The sequence below is a fragment of the Pleurodeles waltl genome, chromosome 1_2, assembly GCF_031143425.1.
Source record: "Pleurodeles waltl isolate 20211129_DDA chromosome 1_2, aPleWal1.hap1.20221129, whole genome shotgun sequence".
NCBI lineage: Eukaryota > Metazoa > Chordata > Amphibia > Caudata > Salamandridae > Pleurodeles > Pleurodeles waltl.
The window spans coordinates 1,200,224,552-1,200,248,051 of NC_090437.1; the positions used below are offsets into that span (position 1 = coordinate 1,200,224,552).

The following is a 23,500-nucleotide window of genomic DNA, read 5'->3' on the forward strand; positions in this document are numbered from 1 at the left end:
GTTCTGCAACGATCATAGTTATGTCTCAGACACCTATTGGTCTCCCAAAAAGATAATAGCATCGGAACCAAATGTAGGGCTTTCTATAAACACAGTCCAGGAGGAACCAAACCACTATTTGGAATTTCAAGACGTCTTTCAAAAACCATCTAAGCCCATATTACCTCCACACAGAGACTGATTGTGCCATTACCCTGGAACCTGGAGCAATTGTTTCTTTTGGGAGAATGTATTCTCTTACCGAACCAGAAAATAAGATTCTCAAGGATTATCTGCAAGAAAATCTACACAGTGGTGTTACTACACCATCTTCCTCTCCGGCGGGAGCTCCCCTCTTCTTCGTACAAAAAAAGGCGAAAGATCTTCACCCCTGTATAGACTTCCGTGGATTAAATAAAATCACCATAAAGGATCGTTATCCACTACCCTTAATCGAAGACATCCTGGAGGCGGTTAGAGGTGCACAAAAGTTTACAAAGTTAGATCTTCGCGGAGCGTATCATCTCTTACGTATTAAAGAGGGAGATGAGTGGAAGACTGCCTTTCGGACTCCTTTTGGACATTATGAATATAAGGTAATGCCTTTTGGCTTAACGAACGCCCCCTCAGTATTTCAAAGATTTATGGATTCCATATTCTCCGATTTGTTAAACCATTCTGTAGTGATCTATTTGGACGATAGCCTCATTTATTCCAGATGCCCTGAACTTCATTCCACACACGTTAAGCAAGTCTTAAATAGACTCAGGAAACATCAACTTTACTGTAAACCGGAGAAATGCGATTTTGATAAAACGGAGGTGAAATTTTTGGGTTACCATATCTGTCCAGTTGGTATCTCTATGGATCCGAAAAAGGTACAAGCCATTCTAGAATGGCCATCCCCTTCATCGATCAAGGAAACTCAATGTTTCTTAGGGCGGGCCAACTTCTACTGTCAATTTATCTTGGACTTTGCAAAACAAACTAGTCAAATGACACACTCTCTCAAAAAAGAGTCTGCGAAACGGGTTCATCTGGACAGACACGGCTGAGGGGGCTTTTCAAAACCTAAAACTGGCTTTCACCCAAGCACCCATATTGAGACATCCAGACACCAATAAACGATTTATTGTTGTAACAGATGCTTCCGAAAGAGCCATTGGAGCAGTATTATTACAACAACAAGATGACAATGGTTTAGACCATCCAATCTTTTTCTATCCCATGTGCTCTGATTCCGAACAACATTATTCAGTACTGAAAAGGGAACTGTTGGCTCTACAGACTGCCTGCCAAGAGTGGAGACACTTTTTCTTATGGGTTCTAAGGAGCCTTTTGAAGTAAGAACGGATCATGGAAATCTGCAATGCTTGTGCAATTTTCAATGCTGAAACAGTCGTCAGGCTCGTTGGGCCTTTTTCTTTAGTCAGTAGGATTTCTATGTTACCTACCTTCCAGGATCTCAAAACTTTCTGGCTGATGCCCTATCTCGCCGTTATCCCGATAGTGTTCATACCCATTCTCCATATCTACTTGAACCAGACAAGATCCTTGGTGTAGTTCAGTCATTCTTAGATGAAGTACAATCGGAATACTCAACCCTTCCAGAACGAGAATTAAAGGATCTGCGTCCCAAAATACGTGAACATAAAGGATACTACATTCACAAGGGCACCTTATTTCTCCCGTCGAAGAAAGTTAAAGAAAAGGCACTTCAGATGTGTCATGATTCCCCAGTAGCTGGCCATCGAGGTATTAAGGCCACGCAGGAATTACTACTTCGATCCTTCTGGTGGCCTACATTGAAACAAGACACCAAAAGCTACGTGAAAGCTTGCCCTATTTGTGCTCAAACAAAGGTACCCCGTATCATGCCTGCAGGATTACTTCAAACATTACCAGTCCCACTAGCTCCTTGGCACACAATATCAACTGACTTTGTGTTCATTAACTCCGTCAGCTGGAAACCGGGTTAAAATGGTAACAGTGGATTCCTTTACTAAGATGACTCATTTTACCGCTTTGAAGAAATTACCCACCTCACAAGAATTAAGTCAGATCTTTATTCAACACATCTTTCGCCTCCATGGTCTCCCCCAAACTATTGTATCAGACAGGGGACCACAATACATTTCACGGTTCTGGACACACTTCTGTAAGATCTTAAACATCAATGTAGCATTATCATCCGGATTTCATCCTCAAACCAATGGGCAGACTGAAAGTCTCAATCAGGGACTTGAGCAATATCTTCGTTGTTTCTGTAACTCCACTCAGAGTAACTGGAGCACTTATCTTCCTATTGCAGAGTTTTCTTACAATAATACCGTTCATAGTGCCTTCAAGGTTGCTCCTTTTTTCTGTTCATATGGATTCCATCCTACTTCTTTTCCTACTACTCCTAAGACTTCCTCTACTCTTCCCGCCATCACCTTTTTTTTCCAAACGACTACACAAGATTCAAAGACTGATTCGATCCAATTTATTGATCACTAAAAGATACATGAAAAGACTGGCTGATAAGAAATGCAGTGAGGCTCCAGCGTATCACATCCAGGATAAAGTCTGGCTATCTTCAAAATTTTTGCATCTACGTCTTTCCGAAAATAAGTTCAAACCTCGGTTCTACGGACCCTTTTATAATCTACAGAAAATTAATCCTGTCACTTTCCGTCTCTGTTTACCTCAAACTTGGAAAATCTATCTAGTCTTTCATGTCTCTCAGTTGAAACCCTATATACCTGATCCTTTTTCTCGACATTACACTTGTCCTCCCCCTTTGTTGGTGGATGATGAATTTGAATATGAAGTACAGGAAATATGTGACTCTTGTATCTTCCAAAACCGACTCCAGTGTCTGATTCATTGGAAAGGCTATGCTCTTAGTGACTGTTCTTGGGAAGATGCTTCTTCTGTTCATGCCCCTCTTCTGATTTGTCAATTATTCCAGCTGTTTCCGCACAACCCAGGGGGTCGGGGGGGGGGGAGGGGTCCTACTGTTGTGCGCCGTGCCCCGAGCCTTTCTTATATTTATCGAGGCCACAAATTGGGCATGGGGCCTCGTTTTTGTAATTGCGCGGCACGCCCCCGGTAGTTTCCGCATCCCCCACTCACCTCTTTTCTTTTGTCTGTCATCCTTGCTTTTCTTCTCAACTTATACTTTCCCTTCCTACCTATATTTCCTTTCTCTTCCCAGCACGTCTTCCTTTTTTCCCTGCATGCACTTGGTCCCTATTTACTATGGTGCTTTTCCTATTGCATTCTACAACTTGATCCCAATTCAATATGGCCACTTTTTACTTCCTGTTGGTCACTTCCTGCTCTTTGGGTATATAAGGTTTTATGATTCATTTTCTCTTTACGCTGCAACACTTCCTTTGGGTGGTGATCTTTGCTCCTGTTCTTCTGCGTCAGATATTGAATTTCTGATTCTGTTCGAGCTTTTTCCTTGTCACTTAACCTTTTTGTTCAGATTTTCCTTACTCTTTTTTGTTTGAGGAGTTCCCATTTTTTTTTTTAGGGTTTTTCCCCTTTTGGGGTTCTTCCCCCCCCCCCCCCCCCCCCCCCCCTTCACGGACTCCTCCTGGAGGGCACGGACTGCCTTTGGCGTTCCCTCTGTCAGCAGCACCGTGGCTACCAGAAAGGGTCGCCCCTATTTGGGCCAAGGCAGAACCTACAAGAACAAGAACCTCACCACACTTCATGTGGGCCACAGATACCGACTACGAGTAGGTCGTGACAACCTTAAATCCTGGTTTGCAGAGCATTGCAAGATCCCACGTCAAGGATGCATCGTGTAGCGGCGGTTTAGAGCATCTGCGGGGCTGTGATGTATAGTCCTGCATCATTGAGGATGCTGTCAGTGACAGCCTTGTGATGCGAAGGCTTGCGTTGAGGATGTGTTGTGCAGCCATGGTCTCAAGGACGCTGCAGCCTGTGATATAAGGTCCTGTCTCAGGGATGCGTCATGCAGCGGAGGTTCTGAGCAGCTGCAAGGAGATGCGTCTGTTCTGTTCACAGGACTACAGCTGGGATGGTAGAGCACCTTCAAACCTACTCCCAAGGGTCCAGGACTCGGGTGCCATCACTTGAGGTGCATGACTCACAGCAGAGAGCGTCCAGGTGCTGGGTTGCAGGTGGTTAAAGCCTTTTTTGCCCCTGAGGCTTTGATCAGGAGGCCAGCCAACTAGCCATTGGAGTCACTCAGGTGGCTCTAGGTTCAAGATGCTGGCCCTGTACTTTTTGCTCAGGCAGGAGAGTAGCAGTCTCTCCTGCAGAGCTGCACAGGAGTCCTCCTAAGTGTTCCACAGGTCCAGACGTACTGAAGAGGTATGTTTGAGTTTGAGGATCTGGTATAAGGCTGCCCCTTTGGGCTGTTTTTCTTTTCGACCCTTCCTTAGCTATTCTTTGCTTATGGACTGGGTACCACCGACATTATTTTACTTTTGGGGATTAATTTACTCTCAAATGACCAAACACCTCTTTGAAGTAACCTTCTAGTCTGAACTGAATTGCGAAACTAAACATTTGTTGTCTTACATCTAACTGTTGTTTCACAGTTGAACTTGCTAGGGCTTGCTTTATCTCTGTAGTCGTCATCAGTAAAATCTGCTGGTTGTTAATTCGTCCAACGCTGTGGGCTGGGTGAATTCCTCTGAGACTGCCAAAATCCCTTGCTCTTGGACTATCCCACTAGAGAAGTGAGACATACCAAATAAGGATTTTGCAGAGGCAACATATTAATTCTGCCCTGCCATTATAGTAAAATGTAAGGCTAACAACAAATTATCAGAGCTAGGGAAATTAAAGACGCAACCAAGACACTGGAGACAACTGCACCCTGGACGAAATCAGTGTTCTGCTTGAAGAGGTCGAGGGCCTCTTGACAACAAAGTCAAGGGGGGAAAAAACAGTGAAAGGCAGTAAGGGATACATTAAGTCTTTTTAAACAAGCTAGTCACATCTAGTTCCACTCCTCATACTAGTGCTGAGATACACACCGATATACTGTTATCCCCTGTGGTCTGTCAGCATAGCTGCCTATCTGAGCAGATAAGGGCTACCCACTGTAGGCGTTGAATGCAACAACCGGTTTGATACTTTGGGGACTATTGATGAACTTATACCTGACCCCACACAGCTCCCCGTTTTTCAAACAGTACCTCTGCTCCCAATAGGAACAATACAAATCTACAGCTAAGCTCACTCAGAAATGAGATAGCAAGAAGAGATTGTATTGGCAGGCTGCCCAAAGCCCTTAATAATAAAATGGATAATCTGATGACTGTTATTGAATTTTAAACCTATCTCATACCACGCTAAGGGTGGTTTGAAATTCGATGACCTCCCACCCCAGTTTAGTTAACCACCCTGGCACCACTCCATCTGACTGGTCATTAAGACGAAATCCTAAACCAAATGCGTTTGGCCATAGCTGTTCAGACATGCCCATGTTAAATCCAAAAGAATTAAGAACTAGGCCACCAGGGGATAATATCAAGCATAGGAATCAGGGAATCACAAGAATCTTGGATTAACAAAACTATCCTCTGGCTCAGAAAAGTCAGAGGCTGCAGATGAATTACCAGGGAGGACATAGTAGGTGATTTTCCCTTCACTGACAAACACCGCACTTTTGATCATACTGGTTTACGTCTCGTAAACCACAAGCTTGTTGACGGACTAATAGCACTGGAACAGAGGTTTAGGACTATTATAGGCTTGCAAATAAGGCTGAAGGTAAACCTACCACAGCTTACATCTGATATTACCAACATTAGTATTATCAAGCCATTCCCTTGCTCAAACATTCCCTCACCCAGAAAATCTTTCAGAAAGATTGACTACGTACAAGCCAGAGCGAGTGTGTCACATTCTCTACAGCAGAACTACCATCTAGCAGCTAAAACACTTTCAACTTCTTTTAAAGGTGAAGCTTATGACAAAAGGTATAAAGGCTAAATTATTGCAGTATTGGAACTTTCATAGCTTCACATGCTTAAATAATTCCCAATCGTCAAGATGCGAGCCCCGGTATATTTAACCAAGTAGTGTTACAATAGAGTAATTTTAAGAAAAACGACCAAACTTCAGAATCCACCAATCGGGCGACACCACCTTTTAGAAACTTCCTGCGAAAAGCTCCAGTACCTCAGATTTTCTACCGCACGTCGTGCTAGGGAGTTTCCCTCTCATCCAAAAGTAGACTTGCCTCCAGATGACATCAGAGGATTCCATAATCTTTTGGAAAGAGCAGGTGAGCGTTTTGCACTTCCAGTGCTATCCAAGCAAACTGATTGCTTTCTATATGATTTTAAAGAACTTTTCCAGAAACCTGTACGCTCCATACTGCTAGTCAGTTTCATATGGGAGGAGGGCTTGAAGGTCATGCAAAACCCTGCTGCAGTCACAGCAGTGTTTCCTTGCTTGGACAAGAAGTACAAGGCACCGGAGGATGCTCCAGCATGCTTGACTGGTCACCCCCATCCAGATTCCGTGGTTTCTCAAGCGGCACAGAGAAGATCCAAAAATCCCTTTGCTCCAATTTCAGCAACTCCGGACAAAGAGGGTAGACGGTTGGATAACATTGGGAAGAGGTTTAAATCAATGTCTAGCCTCATAAGAGTGGCTAACTTCCTGGCAGTGTTAGCCAGATATGATAGGCAATTATGGGCAGACATCACCCCACATCTTGATCAGTTGCTGGAGCACATTAAATCTGAAGCTAAAAAGACATTGCATGAGAGAAAACGCACATCGGTGAAAATAATAGTTTGTGCAATGGATATAGCCACTACTGCTTTTCGTCAGCTCGCAGGTTCGGCTGTCCTCCGGAGGCAAGGTTGGTTAAAGGCCACATCGTTCCGTACGGAAGTGCAGAATAAGATCCTAGATCTTCCTTTTGATGGCCAAGCATTGTTTGGCAAACATATTGACGAGACATTGCAGTCAATTAAACCAGACACAGCAAAATCTTTGGGGACTCACCAGTTTCGGAGGCCTTCCTTTCGATCAACGAGAGGGCGTGGGATGCCTTCATATAGGGGAGTCTACCGGCAATACAGATACCTGTTGTATCCTTCCTCTTCTCAGCAATTTCATCAATATTACACCAAAAGGCAGCAACCACCAGCGGCGTACAACAGGTCTACCTCCAGGGGATGCTCGGCTCGCAGAACATGATGTATCCAAGGCTCCGGCTACCCCCAACAATTCTCCCCAGTTCTAGGCAGAAAGATCTCTGTTTTTCCAACAATGGCAAACCATAACATCTGACAAGTGGGTACTACAGTTTGTAAAGTGTGGACACACACTAGTTTGTCCAAATGCCTCCTCCCAAGCCTCCTCGCAGAACTTCACCGAAGTGTCCAGTACAACTCGAGAGAGATCAAGAAAATGCTCCTCAAAGGCGCAATAGAAAGAGTACCGCCATCACAGCAAGGGGAAGAAAACATCAAGTATTCCCATACCTAGACAATTGGCTGATAAAAGCAGACACCTGTGTAGGAGCATGCAGGTCAACAAAGTGCGTTACCTTGCTCAGCAGCTTAGGCCTGACTATCAACTGGGAGAAATCCAAACCTCAACCATCTCGCACAATCACTTTTCTAGGGGCAAAACTGGACACGCAATCCACCATGGCATATCCCACTGTGGAAAGACAGCAGAAACTAATATCTCTAGCAAGATCAATGCATAGAAAATAATACATTTCAGTATGCCTCTTTTAGTTCTTATTGGGCATAATGTCCTCCTGCATACCCCTCGTTCCTATCTGCAGACTCAAAATGCACCCCCTGCAAGAGCAGCTCAATCTACAATGGCTCCAGGTTTCAGGAAGCTTCGAGGATCAGATAAACATTACTCTGGCAATCACCAAAGCTCTGGTGTGGTGGTCTCCGAAACATCTGTCTATCTTTTCTTCATCGCCCAACACTGTGGACAGTCACCACAGATTCCTCCCTGGAGGGTTGGAGAGCGGCTTTACAAGACCTACGGATAAGTGGCAAATGTTCACTAGAGTTGCAGACAATGCACATCCGTCTGCTAGAGCTCAAAGCGGTTCATCTAGCTTTATAGTCTTTACTCCCAAAGATTGCCGGTTCAGAAGTGGTAATAAGAACAGACAACACCACTACAATGCATTACCTCAACAGAGATGCACAAGATCTCTTCCTCTCTCCAGGGAAGCTCAGCAGATCTGGAACTGGGCGATGCAGCATGGCATCCTACACTCAGCAGTGCACCTTTCAGGCATTAAGAACATGTTAGCAGACTCGCTCATCAGGCAAAAATCAGTGTGTCACGAATGAGAACTGGACCAGTCCATGGTCAACAAAAAAATTTCTCAGTGGGGGACACCCAATCTTAACCTCTTCGCCAGCCGGTTGATCGTCAAATGCCAATACTTCGCAAGCTGGCAACACCAAAAGGGATCATGGGGGAATGCGTTTTCCACAGCTTGGTCAGGAATCTTTGCAAATGCTTTTCAGCCAATCCCCTTGATCCCGAGAGTCCTAACGAAGATGAAGAGAGAACCTTGCACGCTAATATTAATAGCCCCATACTGGCCTTGTCAACATTGTTTCACAGAGTTTCTTCTCCTGTCAGTAAAGCCTCAAATCTCACTGAGTATCTCTGCATCTGATGACAATGAGCAACTGACAAATCTTGTATCCCGATCCTCAGTCAGTGCGATTATCAGCATGGCTCCTGAGCACAGGGAATTTGCACATTTAAACATTCCGCAAGAGTGCAGGGACATTCTATCCAAGGCCAGAGCAGTCAGCACCAATAAGGCTTACTCATGTAAGTGGAAAAGGTTTTGTTTGTGGTGTCATGAACAGCAAACTGATCCTCTTTCCTCATCTCCGGGACAGATATTACCTTATTTGTTACATTTAGCACACTCAGGCCTTGCGCATTCCTCTATAAAGGTTCACCGGTGACGATTGCATCTTTTAGACGCTCAGACTCTTCACCTTCGTTATGGTCCTCTAGGTTGATTAAACGATTTCTTAGAGGGCTTTTCAGAGTGTTTCCACCATTCAGACCTCCTCCTCCCTCTTGGAATTTAAATATTGTTCTCATGCAATTTATGAAGCAGCCTTTTGAGCCAATTCATAGAGCTTCTACGAAATTCCTCTCCTGGAAATCGCCTTACTTGTTGCCCCAACATCAGCCAGACTAGTCAGTGAGATACAAGCGCTTTCCATGCAAGAGCCATTTTTAGAGGTTAAAAAGAATACTACTCTTGCGCAGTAATCTGCATTTTATTCCAAAGGTCCCTTCAGATTTTCATCTGGATGAGCCCTTAGTTTTCAGGACATTCTTTCCAAATCAGACTACTCCAGCGGAGAGAACATTACTCTTTGGACATTAAAAGATGTATTAAATTCTATTTAGAAAGGACTAAACCATTTCACAGAACCAACCATTTGTGGCTTACAGTACCCAGACGGGGTCAACTGCTCTCTAAACACTGCATAGCTTGATGGATCTCCTCAGCAATTAAATTTTGGCATCAGACAACGGGCAAGCCACTGCAGTCATCTGTCCGTGCGCACAGTGCAGGCAGTTTCCTCTTCAGCAGCGCTGTTTGCTGGTGTACTGCTGCAAAACATTTGTAGAGCAGCATCTTGGAAGAGCTGCCATACGTTTACCAGACATTAACTGCTTGGAAGCATTATCTCAAGGAGAGGTTTCTGTGTGGGACAAGTAGTCCTCAGAAATCTTTTCCAGTGTAGGTGAGCTACTACTTTCATCCCACCATCCTAATGTCAGGTATGCACATTGTCTATGACTAGACGTCTCAGATTCATGCTAAATCCTTATTGCGGAGTGCCTTTAATGTTTAAAAAAAAAAGTAAACAAATTATTATCTATATATTGCTGTATGTTAACATGCTTTCAATGTATGTATTGAACAAATTGCAGGATTATTACAATGTGCATTTGTACTGCTTACTACTCTGATTCAAGCATGTGAATCTAAGAAAGTTCCAATACTGGAGTAAGAAAATTAGTTACTTAACTGTAACTATTTCTCCAGTATTGGAATATCTCATAGATTCACATGCGACCCGCCCGCCTCCCCAGAGAAGCTCACCTTCACCTCTCTTTTTTCCTTTTTCATGTTATAAACACTTGTGCTTTGAAAATCTGAGGTACTGGAGCTTATCTCAGGAAGGTTCTAAAGGGTGGTGTCACCTGGTTGGTGGATTCTGAAGTTTGGTCTTTTTTTTAAAAATGACTGATAGTGTTAAATTAAGAGGTCTAAGTCCCTTAGGTTTAAATCTATGGTAACACTACTTGGTTAAATACACCGGGGGCTCCCATCTCAACGACGGGGAATGATTCAAACATGTGAATCTATGAAAGATTCCAATACTGGAGAACTAAAGTTACAGGTAACTAATTTTCTTATCTTTAGCTGTTCCGTTACTTCGAGGCAGAAGTGACTCAGTGTAGTGATTTACCTGCTCGTGCCTTGGGGTGTGAACTCCTGCTCAATTAATACCATAAGATTATTATCTTGGAATGTAACAGGGGCAAGAGCTAAGCTAACTGACCTGAATGTGTTTACTTTATAGATCAACACCACACCTTGCTACTTCAGGAAACGTGGGCACAGAGCCAGTTTTCAGCTCAGGGTACATCTCATTTTCAACTAATGCTGACCATCTGCAGCAGGCAGATCCTCTGATGGTTTATTGATCTGGTCATTACCTCCCGTCCCTCCCTTGCCTTCCTTAACCAATGAGGCTCCTTTGCCTCCCCTAAACACCTCCCCTCTCTTTTTAAGAAAGTCCCCCACCCCCTCCTGTTTTCTTTCATCTCCTTACCTGGTGAGACTTACCTCTTCTCTCCTCCTTGGCGTGGCTGAGGGGGACGTCGTCCTCTTCTTCGACGCTGGTCGCAGGGCCTCTGGTGGCGTCTTTCCAGTCACTCGGCAGCCGGCTTGTTGGAGGCGTGCGAGGCTGCCTCTCTGGGGTTTTCCGGCAACGTTGTCAGATGCGGTCGGACGGCTCTATGGTGGCTGGGGCTGTGCTTCCAAGTTTCAGAGGTCGCTGAGCACTTCGATCACCCGGCAACCTGTTTCTGCAGGTTTTTGGGGTAAGGCGGACATTTGGACCTGCGTTTTTTTTTACTAGTTTCATTGATTATCCTCATTGAGGGGCCATTTATGAATTTTTATGTGATTGGTGCTTGTATAGGCCGTTTTTGGCCTTTTTGAAGACTGGCAAGGTGGTTTGGTCTTCAGTTGTTTGCTGTCATCATGTCAAAGAAGGGTGCAAAGCACAGGAGAGTGATTTCTTCTTCTTCCTCTTCGAGAATGAGGGGGTTTCGGTGCCATTACAGTCTGTCAGAGTGGAAAGGACTGATATGGCGGGTTCTGCTTCTCTTATGTCTCAGGAGGAAGTTCAGGACATAATTGATGTGACAGTTGCCAGGGCTCTCCAGGCTGTGGGTGTTCGTCCAGGTCGTCCCTCTGCTGCTCCCACCTCCATGGATGCTGCTGGTACCTCTTCTTCTGAGGGGGATGGTCCTTCTACGTCTTCTGGGGGGGCAAATATGTGTCTCGTGAGGAAATGTGGAGTATTGTGGCTCATGTCGGGACAATTTTGGGTTTTCCTGCTTTTCAACCTGCAGGGAAGGATTCTACCCTATTTCCTCAATATGTGACTCTTTCTCTGTTTGCTATGCCTTTCCTGGGGCCTGTTAAGAACATGGTTTTCCGGGAATGGAAGGAGGTGGACAAAGCCCAGGTTCCTTGTTTTCTGCAGTAATTATATTTGCTGGAAGGAGAGGATGCTCTTCCTCCTGTGCATTTTGATTCCAGGCTGGCTACCTTGATTGGAAAAATGTACTCTTTGTGATGCCACCGATCGGAAGGTGGACTCTTGTTTGAGGAGGGAAATGTGACTCTTCAGGCTGGTATTTGTTCGACTTATTCTGCGCAGTCCTTGGTTCAGGACTTTGACAATCTTGCGGTGGCTGTGCAGGATGGGTCGGAATGTTTGGAATTACTGTCCGTGATGGAGCAACCAGCCCGTTTATTAGCTGATTTTTTTCTCTGATATCTGCTCTTCGGCTATGACTTCTGGGGCAGTGATTGGCGCACACAACTCTCTTTGGTTGTGTCATTGGAAGGCTGATCCTGGGGAGAAAGTGGCTCTCCTAAGACTTCCTTTTGAGGGTCAGACTCTGTTTGGGGATCAGTTGCCTCCAATGATTTCTAAGTCCTTTAAGGATCGCAAGCATGCCTTACCTTATAAAGGAAGCTCAGCATCTGGCAGAGGGTGGAAGTTGCAATCCAGGTCACCTCTGAAGTTTGTTCCTCTGTCCTCGTCTTCTAGGAAGCGTAGGTTGCAGCCTCGGTTTTCTCCGAAGAAGTCTGTTCCTTCGGCAAAAGGGGCTACTAAGAAGTGGTCCTGACAATCGAGGTGTGGGAGCATGGCCAATGAGAGGAAGTCTGAGACATTTCCTGTCCGAATGGAGAAAGGACGTCACCGATCAGTGGGTCCTGAATATTTTAGAAAATGGATACTCCATAGAGTTCGATCTTGTTCCTCCAGACCCTGGGGTTCATCCGACTCCTTTACATGTGGATGAAGGCAGGCAGGAGGCTTTGGTGGAGGGAGTCCAGTCCTTGCTGTCAAAAGGGGCCATTTGCAGGGTTCCCGTGGACGAAATAGGGAAGGGGACTTATTCTGGTCTGTTCCTTGTTCCAAAACTGACAGGGGGTTTCCCTCCTGTCTTGAATCTCAAATGGGTGAACTCTTGGATCAAGACTGTGCACTTCCGGATGTTGTTCATTCAGGATATTCTTCCTCTCATTTTGGCAGGGGATTTTTTGGGTTCTCTGGATCTTAAGGATGCTTACCTCCACATGCCTGTCGCAGTGTCTTCTCAAAGGTTTCTGCGCTTTGCAATAGGCCCAGACCATTTTCAGTTTTGTGTTCTTCCCTTCTGCCTGAAATCAGCTCCCAGCGTCTTCACAGAAGTTCTGGCTCCTCTTGTGGCGCTTCTGCATGGGGAAGGGGTGTTTGTACATCCTTACATGGACGATCTTTTGATTCAGGCTTCAGACAAAGATCTAATGAGGTTTCATGTGGAAAGGGTCTTGGGAGTCCTACAGGGTCACGGTTTCCTAATCAACTGGGGTAAATCAGATTTGGTGCCTTCCCAGATTTCTGACTGCGGGGGTTGGTGACTCTGTCAGACAGGAGATGGAAAGGTCTTCAGGCTCAGGTGTCGGCTGTGCTGTCTCAAGTGGCTCCCAGGGCGCTTCAGTGGTTAAGGCTGCAGGGTCATTGGGCTTCAATGATCATCTTGGTTCCTTGGGCAAGGTTTCATCTTCTTTGTCTGGTGAATTGGTTACTATCCAGATGGTCTCTGGATCCTTGGCGTCTACGGACTCGCATTCTTGTGTCTAATTTCATTCACAGGGAGTTGAGTTGGTGGATGGTGCTGGCTCATCTACAGATTGGGGTTTCTTTGTCTCCGCTGATACCTGTGGTGTTAACGACAGATGCCAGTCTCTCTGGATTGGGCGGTGGGCGGGGGGGGCATGGCTGGGGTCTGGGCAGGTTCGAGGGTTTTGGTCCCTGAGAGAATCGGAGAGGTCCTCGAATTGGAGGGAGTTGACGGCGATCTGGCTGACTCTGATGCATTTTCAGTCACTCTTGCAAGGGGAGGCAGTGTTGGTGCAGACGGACAACTTGGTGGACAAGTCCTATATCAACAGGCAGGGAGGGACAAGATCCCGTTCACTGAATCTAGTTGCTCTGGCGATATGATTTTTTTTTTTTTTTTGGGCCCAGCATTCTGTTCTGTCTCTAAGGGCCATGTACATTCAGGGGTCAGACAATGTTCTGGCAGATCAATTGAGCAGGGTCATTCCTTCCTCTTGGAAGTTCTCCCTAAGTATTCCGTTGTCTGGTTCGGACCTGGGGCCTTCTGGTTGTGGACTTGTTTGCCTCTCTGGAAAACGCAAAGTTGGGAATGTTCTGCCCCCAGTATCCCAGTATTGGTGTCCTCAGGCCTGGATGGTCTGACGTGTCCTTGGCCACAGGATCTTCTTTATGCGTTCCCTCCTTTTCAGTTGATCCGCTCCTTTCTTGTCAGGGTGCGGCAGGTGGGGGGTCAGGTGATTTTGATAGCTCCCCGGTGGCCGCATGCGAATTGGTTTCCTCTGCTTCAGCAGTTGACCTCCGGGACGGAGTGGGTTCTTCCTCTCCATCCCTCTCCGCAGGTGTTTCATTGTCTCTCCCGGGGATCCTTGCAGAGACTGCACTTGATGGCTTGGAGGTTGAACGGCGGGGTTGGGGGTTCCTGTTCCTTTGGCTGTGACTTTGCAGGCTGGCAGGCGTAAACCCACGTTGCATTCCTATGGACGTCAGTGGAAGGTTTTTTCCTCGTGGTGTTTGGGACAGCATATTGACCCAACGGTTGCTTCTCTGTTTGTGATCTTGCAGTTTTTGCAGGATGGGGCGCATATGGGGTTGTCGGTAGCTACGCTACGTGTTCAGTGGGCAGCAATCTAAGCTTTTCGGAGTTCTTGGCGTAATCTGGTAGATAATGATTATTTGATGCCTACATTTTTTCAGGGTCTGGTGAATTTATTTCCCAGACCGGTGTGTTCTTTCCCTGGCTGGAATCTGCAGTTGGTGTTGATGTGTTGATGGACCCTCCTTTCGAACCTTTGGGGGACATTGATTTAAAACATTTGACGTTGAAAACTTGTTTTTTGGTGGCTATTACATCGGCCTGGCGTTTGGGGGAGTTGGGTGCTTTATCCTGCTCTTTTTCTTTTTGCAAAGTTTTTCCTGATTGGATTGTGCTGGTTCCTGTTCCCTCTTTTGTGCCTAAGGTTAATTCAGCTTTTCATGGTCGATAAGAGGTGATTCTTCCTGATTTTCGTCCTGACCATTCCTCGGAGGAGGAGATCAGATTTACATGCTTTGGATGTGCGACTGGCCTTGTTTGGGTTATTTACAGGCAGTTACGGCATTCCGTAAGGGAGATTCTTTGTTTGTCAATTTTGGTCCTGCTAGGAAAGGGGAAAAGCCTTTTACTGCTTCCCTGAGTCGCTGGATCCAGTCAATGGTTCTATTGGCCTATGATTTGAAAGGAGTGGTGCCTCCTGCTGGGGTTCAGGGACGTTCTACACGGGGTATGGCTGCTACTGTGGCTGAGTTGCAGGGCGCTTCGGTGGTGGTGATTTGTAGAGCCGCTACTTGGGCGTCTCCATCTACTTTTGTGAAACACTACCATATTGCTGAATTGGGGTGTTTGGAGGCAGTTTTGGGGCACAGGGTTTTGTCCTCTATGAAGCAATAGGGGGTTTTCCTCTGGTTGTGAGGAAATATGTGTTTTTCTGCATTGCAACTTAGTTGACTGTCTCCTGTTTTTCTTGCTATATCTCATTGGTTAAGGAAGGCGAGGGAGGGACAGGAAGTAATGCGTCCATTACTTAGCGCTAATGGCATTACTTCTAGTCCTACTCCCTCGCCTTCCTTACAGTTTCCTACCTCCCTCCCGGTACAGGACAACTGAGTTTTTGGTTGGCTTGTTTCTGTACAGGAGTGGGTGGGGGGGGCTCTTTTAAAAAGCGAGGGGAGGACTCTAGGGGAGGCAAAGGAGCCTCATTGGTTAAGTAAGGAGAGGGAGCAGGACTAGGAGTAATGCCATTAACGGTAAGTAATGGACGTATTAATGGTGTAGTTCAGTGGCTGAAAAACTGTAATCCTGGTGCACCAACATCTGCAGGTGTTAGCAGTCCTATTCTCGTGTTTGCAGATGACACACTGCTACTTTCCAGAACCCCGCTACGCCGCCAGTCTCTCCTGGACAGTTTCACATCTTTCTGTGCATTTAGAGGTCTTGAGATAAATCCTTCAAAATCAAAATTCATGGCAATGAACCTCCATTGTTCCTTCAGTGGTAGGATGGCAGTGGAGGAGTGGCCTTGGAGCAAGTAAAAAACTGACAACTTTGGTGTCACTCTGTGATAATTTGTCCTGGGCTCCCCAGATAGAAAAAAGTAGAGCCACATTGCACTAAAGAGCAGCATCTGTAGCCAGGAAATACAAGGCACCTCTAGTAGAGCGGTCTCCCCAGCTCCTGAAGTCTATAGGGGACACTGCTGTTGCGGGTGCTGCTTATGGAACAGAAGTCTGGGATGTGTCTTCTCTTTCCTAACTGAAAACAAACTCATTAGGTCACTTTTTAGTTAGCCTTCAAGTACACATCTACATGCTGATCTAGCTTTAAATAAAATAGACTCCCTTGATGAAACCCTTGACGTACTGGGTACGTCTTTGGACTACACCAGAGTTGACCCCTTATCGAGGTGCCCTAGTGGAATTTATCAGCATAGATAAAAGTGGACACACTCCGTGGCTTAAGAGATAAAATACCAGTATGAAGCTATCAAAATGGAGGAAGTATGGCTCTCCCCTACTTTGATGAATAAAAACATAGTCATAAAGACGGAGGAAGCTTTTTGGGAATTCACACTGTTCAGAAAATGGAATGAATGAAAACAGGGGACCATTACTTAGATTCCTCCAACACAAATGTATTCCCAGCTTTGAGCCTTATCTGGACAGGATCAGCCAGAAGGTAGTATATTTAAATTCAGAATTGGTAGCTTGCCATTCAGATCCTTTACAGGCAAACTGGATAACAGACCTGTTTCAACTTTTAAGTGTCCTTTTTGCATGTGGTACCAAGAAATGGAAGAACACTTCTTTTTTTTTTTTTTTTTTTTCTGCCCAGGCTATATTCTTCCATGAAGAAGGTGGATTGTTCCAGTCTGTAAAATAATGGGCACATCACATTACTGGGAAGCTTATAGGCTACTTAAATGTGGTACAAAGGAGCAAATTGTTTTTGCTACCTCTAAGTTTCCTCTCTGGGTATGGAGAATTAGATCGAGCAAGCTCGCTGAAAATGTGTGAAGGCTCGAACTGGGGACTTTTTGGCCTTAACAAATGCACTCTTTGCCTTATGCTGTATTTTCACTTGAGAGATATATTTGTTAGTTAAACTATGCATTTTTATGATTGCTTTTTAACATTGTCTTTCTCAGTATTATTGTATCCTTTAGGTGATGGAGGTCTTGAAGTAGTGAAAAACTAATTTAAGAGTTTTTCACTATTAGGACATGTAATACTTAAAAGTATATGAGCCTGATTACAAACTTGGTGAAGGGGATTACTCTGTTACAAACGTGACAGATATCCCGCCTGCCATACTAAAAGTTCCATTATATCCTAGGGAACTTGTAATACGCTGGACAGGATATATGTCACGTCTGGGATGGAGTAATCCCCTCCGCCAAGGTTGTAATCAGGCCCTATTTCCAACTTTTTAAATACACTGCACCCTGCCGGAAGACTTAAGTGAGTGAAAAGAACGTTTTTGGCCTGGCAAAATGTATACTTTGCAAGGTTTCAATAGCATTTTAAAACAGCACAAATAGGCCACCATGGCAGGCGTGAGACCTGATTAAGAGGCTATGTAAGTGGGTGGCACAATCGGTGCGCCAGGCCTAACAGTAGCATTTAATTTGTAGGCCCTGGGTACAAGTTCTAGCACTTTACTAGGGACTGACAAGTAAATTAAATGTTCCCACCCTCAGGGGTGCTTGGAATTTCCTGCCTCCCTGCTCTGGCACAGCTTGCCTACAGCCACAGAAAGCTAATGTCCACCCCACTATTCTCCTTTGGCTCGCTGTCTGGGAACTCTACACAGAGACCATCTGCCAGCTATTCCTAGTCATGCAACCGCAGATACATGCTGCAGGCACCAAATGGTTGGGACAAGAAAATGCTAATTTTCTTAAAGTGACATTTTCAGAACTGTGACTTAAAATCCGACCTCACCATTAAAGGCTTTAAATTACAATGCTTTAAATACCAAATTCGACATTCCACCTGCTCCCAATTTAAAGTTAGCACTTACTAATGTAAGAAGTTAACCCAATGTTATCCTTTAGGTGATGGAGGTCTTGCAGTAGTGAAAAACTAATTTAAGAGTTTTTTCGCTATTAGGACATGTAATACTTAAAAGTATATGAGCCTGATTACGAACTTAGTGGAGGAGATTACTCCGTTACAAATGTGACAGATATCCCGCCTGCCGTATTAAAAGTTCCATTATATCCTAGGGAACTTGTAATACGCTGGACAGGATATATGTCACTTCTGGGATGGAGTAATCCCTTCCGCCAAGGTTGTAATCAGGCCCTATTTCCAACTTTTTAAATACACTGCACCCTGCCGGAAGACTTAAGTGAGTGAAAAGAACGTTTTTGGCCTGGCAAAGGGTATACTTTGCAAGGTTTCAATAGCATTTTAAAACAGCACAAATAGGCCGCCATGGCAGGCGTGAGACCTGATTAAAAGGCTATGTAAGTGGGTGGCACAATCTGTGTGCCAGGCCTAACAGTAGCATTTAATTTGTAGGCCCTGGGTACAAGTCGTAGCACTTTACTAGGGACTAACAAGTACATTAAATGTGCCCATTGGGTGTAAGCCAGTATTATCATACTTAAAGGAGAGAGCCCAAACACTTTAGCACTGGTTAGCATTGATAAAGTGTGCAGAGTCTTCAAAGTCAACAAAAATGGGTTCAGAAAATCGGAGACTTGGAGGCAAAACATTTGGAAATGACCCTGCAGAAAAGACCAAGTCCAACATTATGAATATGCAGCAAGATACCATGATGAATAAGGAAACACTACTTACTTGCATTCCTGAGTCCTATATTTTTATATCTTAATTGTTTTTTTTAAATACACATCTAGCTTTCCCATTAAACCAGTAGTATATCCAAGACTGCTACTTTTGATCTTTATTCTGAACGTACTATCAATTTGAAGTTCCCTAACTGAGGCTGCCCTTCCTTCATAGTGGAGCTTGCAAGTGTTAGCGTTTAAAAGAGTTTCTGTGAAGAGTTTGTGATATATGTATTATTAAGAAGAGTTAAAATTGAATGTATTTTTTTCAACCAAAGAGCTTGTAAAACCCTATCTTCAACTTGATTGTAAGAGAAACGGCAGATGGCTGCCTCTATTTATGCATGTTTGGTTTATGAAATTAATAAAAACAGTATGCCATTTGTTCAGTCTTGAGATATTACAAATGGGTAGAAATATTCTAATACTTTTGTATTAAAAATAAAAATTGCAGGGGAGAACAGGTTATTTTGAACATGTGGCTGTCTACATAGACAAATTGTTTGTTCTTATTCTTTTGCCATTCAGTGCTTACGTTGTAATAAAAACAATTGTACATTCTTCATAGGAGCTCACTGAGCAGTTTCAGAAACTGGAGACCCAAATGAACAGCGTAAACCAGCTCATTAAAGAATTTTTGGGAGATTTGAAAAACAAGAAAAAGATTTTGGAGACAAACAAACTGCATAAGATGGAAAAACAACTGTATGTGTATTTTTTTCAAGACGCTGGATGTCTGAAAAGAGTTTTTGAACAGGTGGAAGCAAAAGCAAATGTTCATGAAAAACCATAGTTGGATCTGCATTGCTTAAGACCTTTTTTTAAGAAGAATTATTTTATTCAATGAACTGGAATTTTAAATAACTTCAAAATAACCAATTTTCTAAAGCATTTTTAGCAACTTTTATTCAACATAATAATATGAGGATGTGTGCCATATAGAAAATAAGCTGTTTACAAAAAGTATAATGTTCAAATAGTCAATAAAGATATAAAAGTAGACCTGTTTGAGTTCCTATGCAACATGCCTGTTTATAGGTTCAAATTCTGTAATGAACACCAAAATGAGATAACCAGCAACTGTATTACTTAAGCATAGATTTGGTTCTGTATATCCCTGGTAATAAAACCACTTTGGTCTACATTACTGTTCAAGCATTGCACTACATTTATAATCTCCTATCCGCAAACTCTGTTGCTCCAAGGTGCTTATCTTAGAAGAACTTTCCCTCACCAAGGTTTCATCAAACTAGTTTCCTGTATTGGGTACAGCATGGCTTTTTCCCTTCCATTTATGAGCCTTGACTTTTTTCGTATTTATTTTTTTGGTAGACACATCGAATGATTACTCATTATTGCATATTGTTGTCCTGTCTACAAATCCATGCTGCTTACATCTTGTCATGTATTTTAAATTTTGATGTGGTTGTAACTGGTTTGAATTTGGAAAATACTAGGTTTGATAAAGGCTTTTTTAATAGAATCTGGCAGGACCAAAGGCTAGGCACGTTATTTGTATTTACTACTACACCACAACAGCAGTCTTCAAGATATGCCGCACCTCTCCTAAAACTCTGAAAGATAGAGAAGGAAGACTTATTATCTGGTTAAAGGCAAAATCATGTAAAAAAGAAACTTCCATCGACTGAATCATCAATGAGTTATCTTGCACCGTCGACGATCCACTCGTCGACGAAGACATCAACGGAGAGAGACCGTCTTCAGCAAAAACATCATCGGCGAGGACGTAGACGGCGGTAACAACTCAATTGATGATAAAGACACCGTTGACGACAGCACGGTCTGCTGGTTCTCCTTAACTTCATGCAACAGGATCTCTACACTTTCCAGGTCTATCTTACTCTCTGAAAATACACCCCCTAGCAAGGAATCAATATTATTACCTAGCCATCTACTGGACTGGGAAGAATCTGAGGACGAGGGGCCATTTGGGGACACACATAGTCCGTCACAATTGCGCGTCAAATATCATTATGATGACGATGAATATGAACAGCAGGAATATGAGCCCTATTATACACATCATAGGCATTATTATGAACCAATGCAACATCAGCAGCCACATAATACAGTACAAATGCTTACTTCCTTAATTCAGGACTTAAAAGTCCATGCTCCAGGACTATAAAAGGAGGTTTCCGGATTCCCCTCTGGTTCAACCACAACAGCTACAACCTCCTTCTCCGACTACACCAAGAACCATGCCTCCACCTCTGGCAACACCAAGGTTCACACATACTTCTATGATAGTGTGCCTCCCAAAGAAGACATCGCCACCTCAGATGATGAAAGGGAAGAAGGAGAGATCATCACTCCTCAACACCCTAGTGATGAATGGGACGGTTACTTGGTTCTACGCCATCACCACCACCTCCCCATCCATTGGATACTCCTCCGGAGGATTTCATAATTTGATGGACAGGGCTGCCACACACTTCCATTTATCAACATCAGTCTCCCACTCGGAATGTTTTCTCCATGATTTTAAGGAGCAAGCAAGAAAATCGGTGAGAGCAGTTCCCATTATACATTACACCTGGAGCGAAGGTATAAAAATAATGAAAAACCTAGTCACAGTCCCACCAGTGTCACTCAAACTGGACAAAAAATAAAAGGCTACGGACGTTTCTCCAGCCTGTTCAATAGGGCACCCAAAACCAGACTCCGTTGTGTCTCAAGCTGCCCAAAGGCGTTCAAAAAATCCATCTGCTCCCATTTCAGCTCCACCAGACAAGGAGGGCAAGCGTTTGAATAACATAGGAAAGACATTTTCATTGATGTCTGTCATTACCGTACGGGCAGCCAACACCCTGGCTATCTTAGGTCATTACGACTGTCAGATGTGGCCTGACCAGGGTGTTATCATCGACCTTATCTCAGAAGATAAACAACCCGAGACACGTGAAATACTACAAGAGGTTGAGCGGACATCTGCAGAGGTTATAGATTGTAAACTAGTGTAGGAAGTTGGCTCTGTATATTCTATCTCAAAGTGAGAGATAGTGTGCACAGAGTCCAAGGGTTCCCAAGCACACAAAACACCCGCAGCAGCACAGAGGCGGCAAGGGTGCAGTGTGCAAAGTAGGCTTGGGTTTTGTATTGAAAACAATGGAGGGACCCGGGGGACCTTAGGCGATGCAGGCAGGGCACAGAGGGGCTTTTTGGGTCAGCCACTGACTGGGCTAGGAATGAGGGCCGCCTGTAGCTCACTCCTGCACTGGTAGATGGTTTGTCCCGGTCCTGGGGGCTGCAGGTGCAGTGCTTGGTCCAGGCGTTGAGTTCATTTGTTACCAGGCAGTCGGTGTGGGGGTGCAGGGAGGTCGACTCAGGGTGTCCACGTCGTTGGAGTCACCTGGGAGTCCTCTCTGCAGTGTTGGTTTCTCCAAACTAGAGCCGGGGGCGTCTGGTGCAGTGTGTGAAGACACGCTTCTAGCGGGAAGTTAGAGTCTCTTTAAAGTTGCTTCTTTGTTGATATTACTGGACAGAGCTGCTGTCCTCAGGAGGTTCTTGGTCCTTTAGGGGCAGGTCAGTCCTCTGAGTCCTCAGAGGTCGCTGGCCCCGCTAGATGCGTTGCTGTGCAGGTTCTTTGAGTCGGGAGACAGACCAGTAGGGCTGGTGCCAAGTCAGTTGTTGTTTCTGTTGTCTCTGCTGGGCTTTCAGGTCAGCAGTCCTTCTTCAGGTTGCTGGAATCTGATTTCCTGGGTTCAGGGTCGCCCCTAAATACTGAATTTAGGGGTGTGTTTAGGTCTGGGGGTAGTAGCCAATGGCTACTGTCCTGGAGGGCGACTACACCCTCTCTGTGCCCCCTCCCTGAGGGGAGGGGGGGGCACAGCCCGATTCCCATTGGGGGAATCATCCAAAACCAAGATGGAGGATTTCTTAAGGCAGAGGTCACCTCAGCTCAGGACACCTTAGGGGCTGTCCTGACTGGTGGGTGACTCCTTATTTTTCTCATTATCTCCTTTGGACTTGCCAACATAAGTGGGGGCTGTGTCCGGAGGGGCGGGCATCTCCACTAGCTGGGATGCCCTGGAGCACTGTAACAGGCTCACTGCCAGGTGCAGGGGGAGGTGAGAAGCAGCTCCACCCAGTGCAGGCTTTGTTCCTGGCCACAGAGTGACAAGGGCACTCCCTCATGTGGCCAGAAACTCGTCTGGTTGTGGCAGGCTGGCAGGAACTGGTCAGCCTAACACTATGAATTGGACTGGTATACAGGGGGCATCGCTAAGATGCCCTCTGTGTGCATTTTTCAATAAATCCCACACCAGCATCAGTGTGCCTTTATTGTGCTGAGAAGTTTGATACCAAACTTCCCAGATTTCAGTGTAGTTCGTAAATGATAGACCCCCAGACCATATACTCTCTATGGCTACCCTGTATTCACAATGTCTAAGGTTTGGCTTAGATACTGTAGGGACATAGTGCTCATGCAACTATGGCCTCACCTGTGGTATAGTGCACCCTGCCTTAGGACTGTAAGGCCTGCTAGAGAGGTGACTTACCTATTCCACAGGCAGTGGGTTGAGGGCATGGTACTCTGAGGGGAGTGCCATGTCGACTTAGTCATTTTCTCCCCACCAGCACACACAAGCTGTGAGGCAGTGTGCATGTGCTGAGTGAGGGGTCCCCAGGGTGGCATAATACATGCCGCAGCCCTTAGAGACTTTCCTTGGCCACAGGGCCCTTGGTACCAGGGGTACCAGTTACAAGGGACTTATCTGTGTGCCAGGGCTTGCCAATTATGGGAAC

At 44.9% G+C, this 23,500-nt stretch overlaps 1 protein-coding gene across 3 annotated transcripts in view; it reads left to right on the plus strand.

Moving 5' to 3' along the window:
* HAUS3 (HAUS augmin like complex subunit 3) overlaps positions 1 to 19,877 on the plus strand; it is a 173,779-nt gene extending 153,902 nt beyond the window's left edge. For all 3 annotated transcript variants that reach the window (XM_069203764.1, XM_069203755.1, XM_069203744.1), the window contains one exon: positions 19,299 to 19,877. In XM_069203764.1, the coding sequence (XP_069059865.1) occupies positions 19,299 to 19,523 (225 nt within the window). In that variant the 3' untranslated portion in view covers positions 19,524 to 19,877. The remainder of the gene's footprint in view (positions 1 to 19,298) is intronic.
* Positions 19,878 to 23,500: the final 3,623 nt, after the last annotated feature.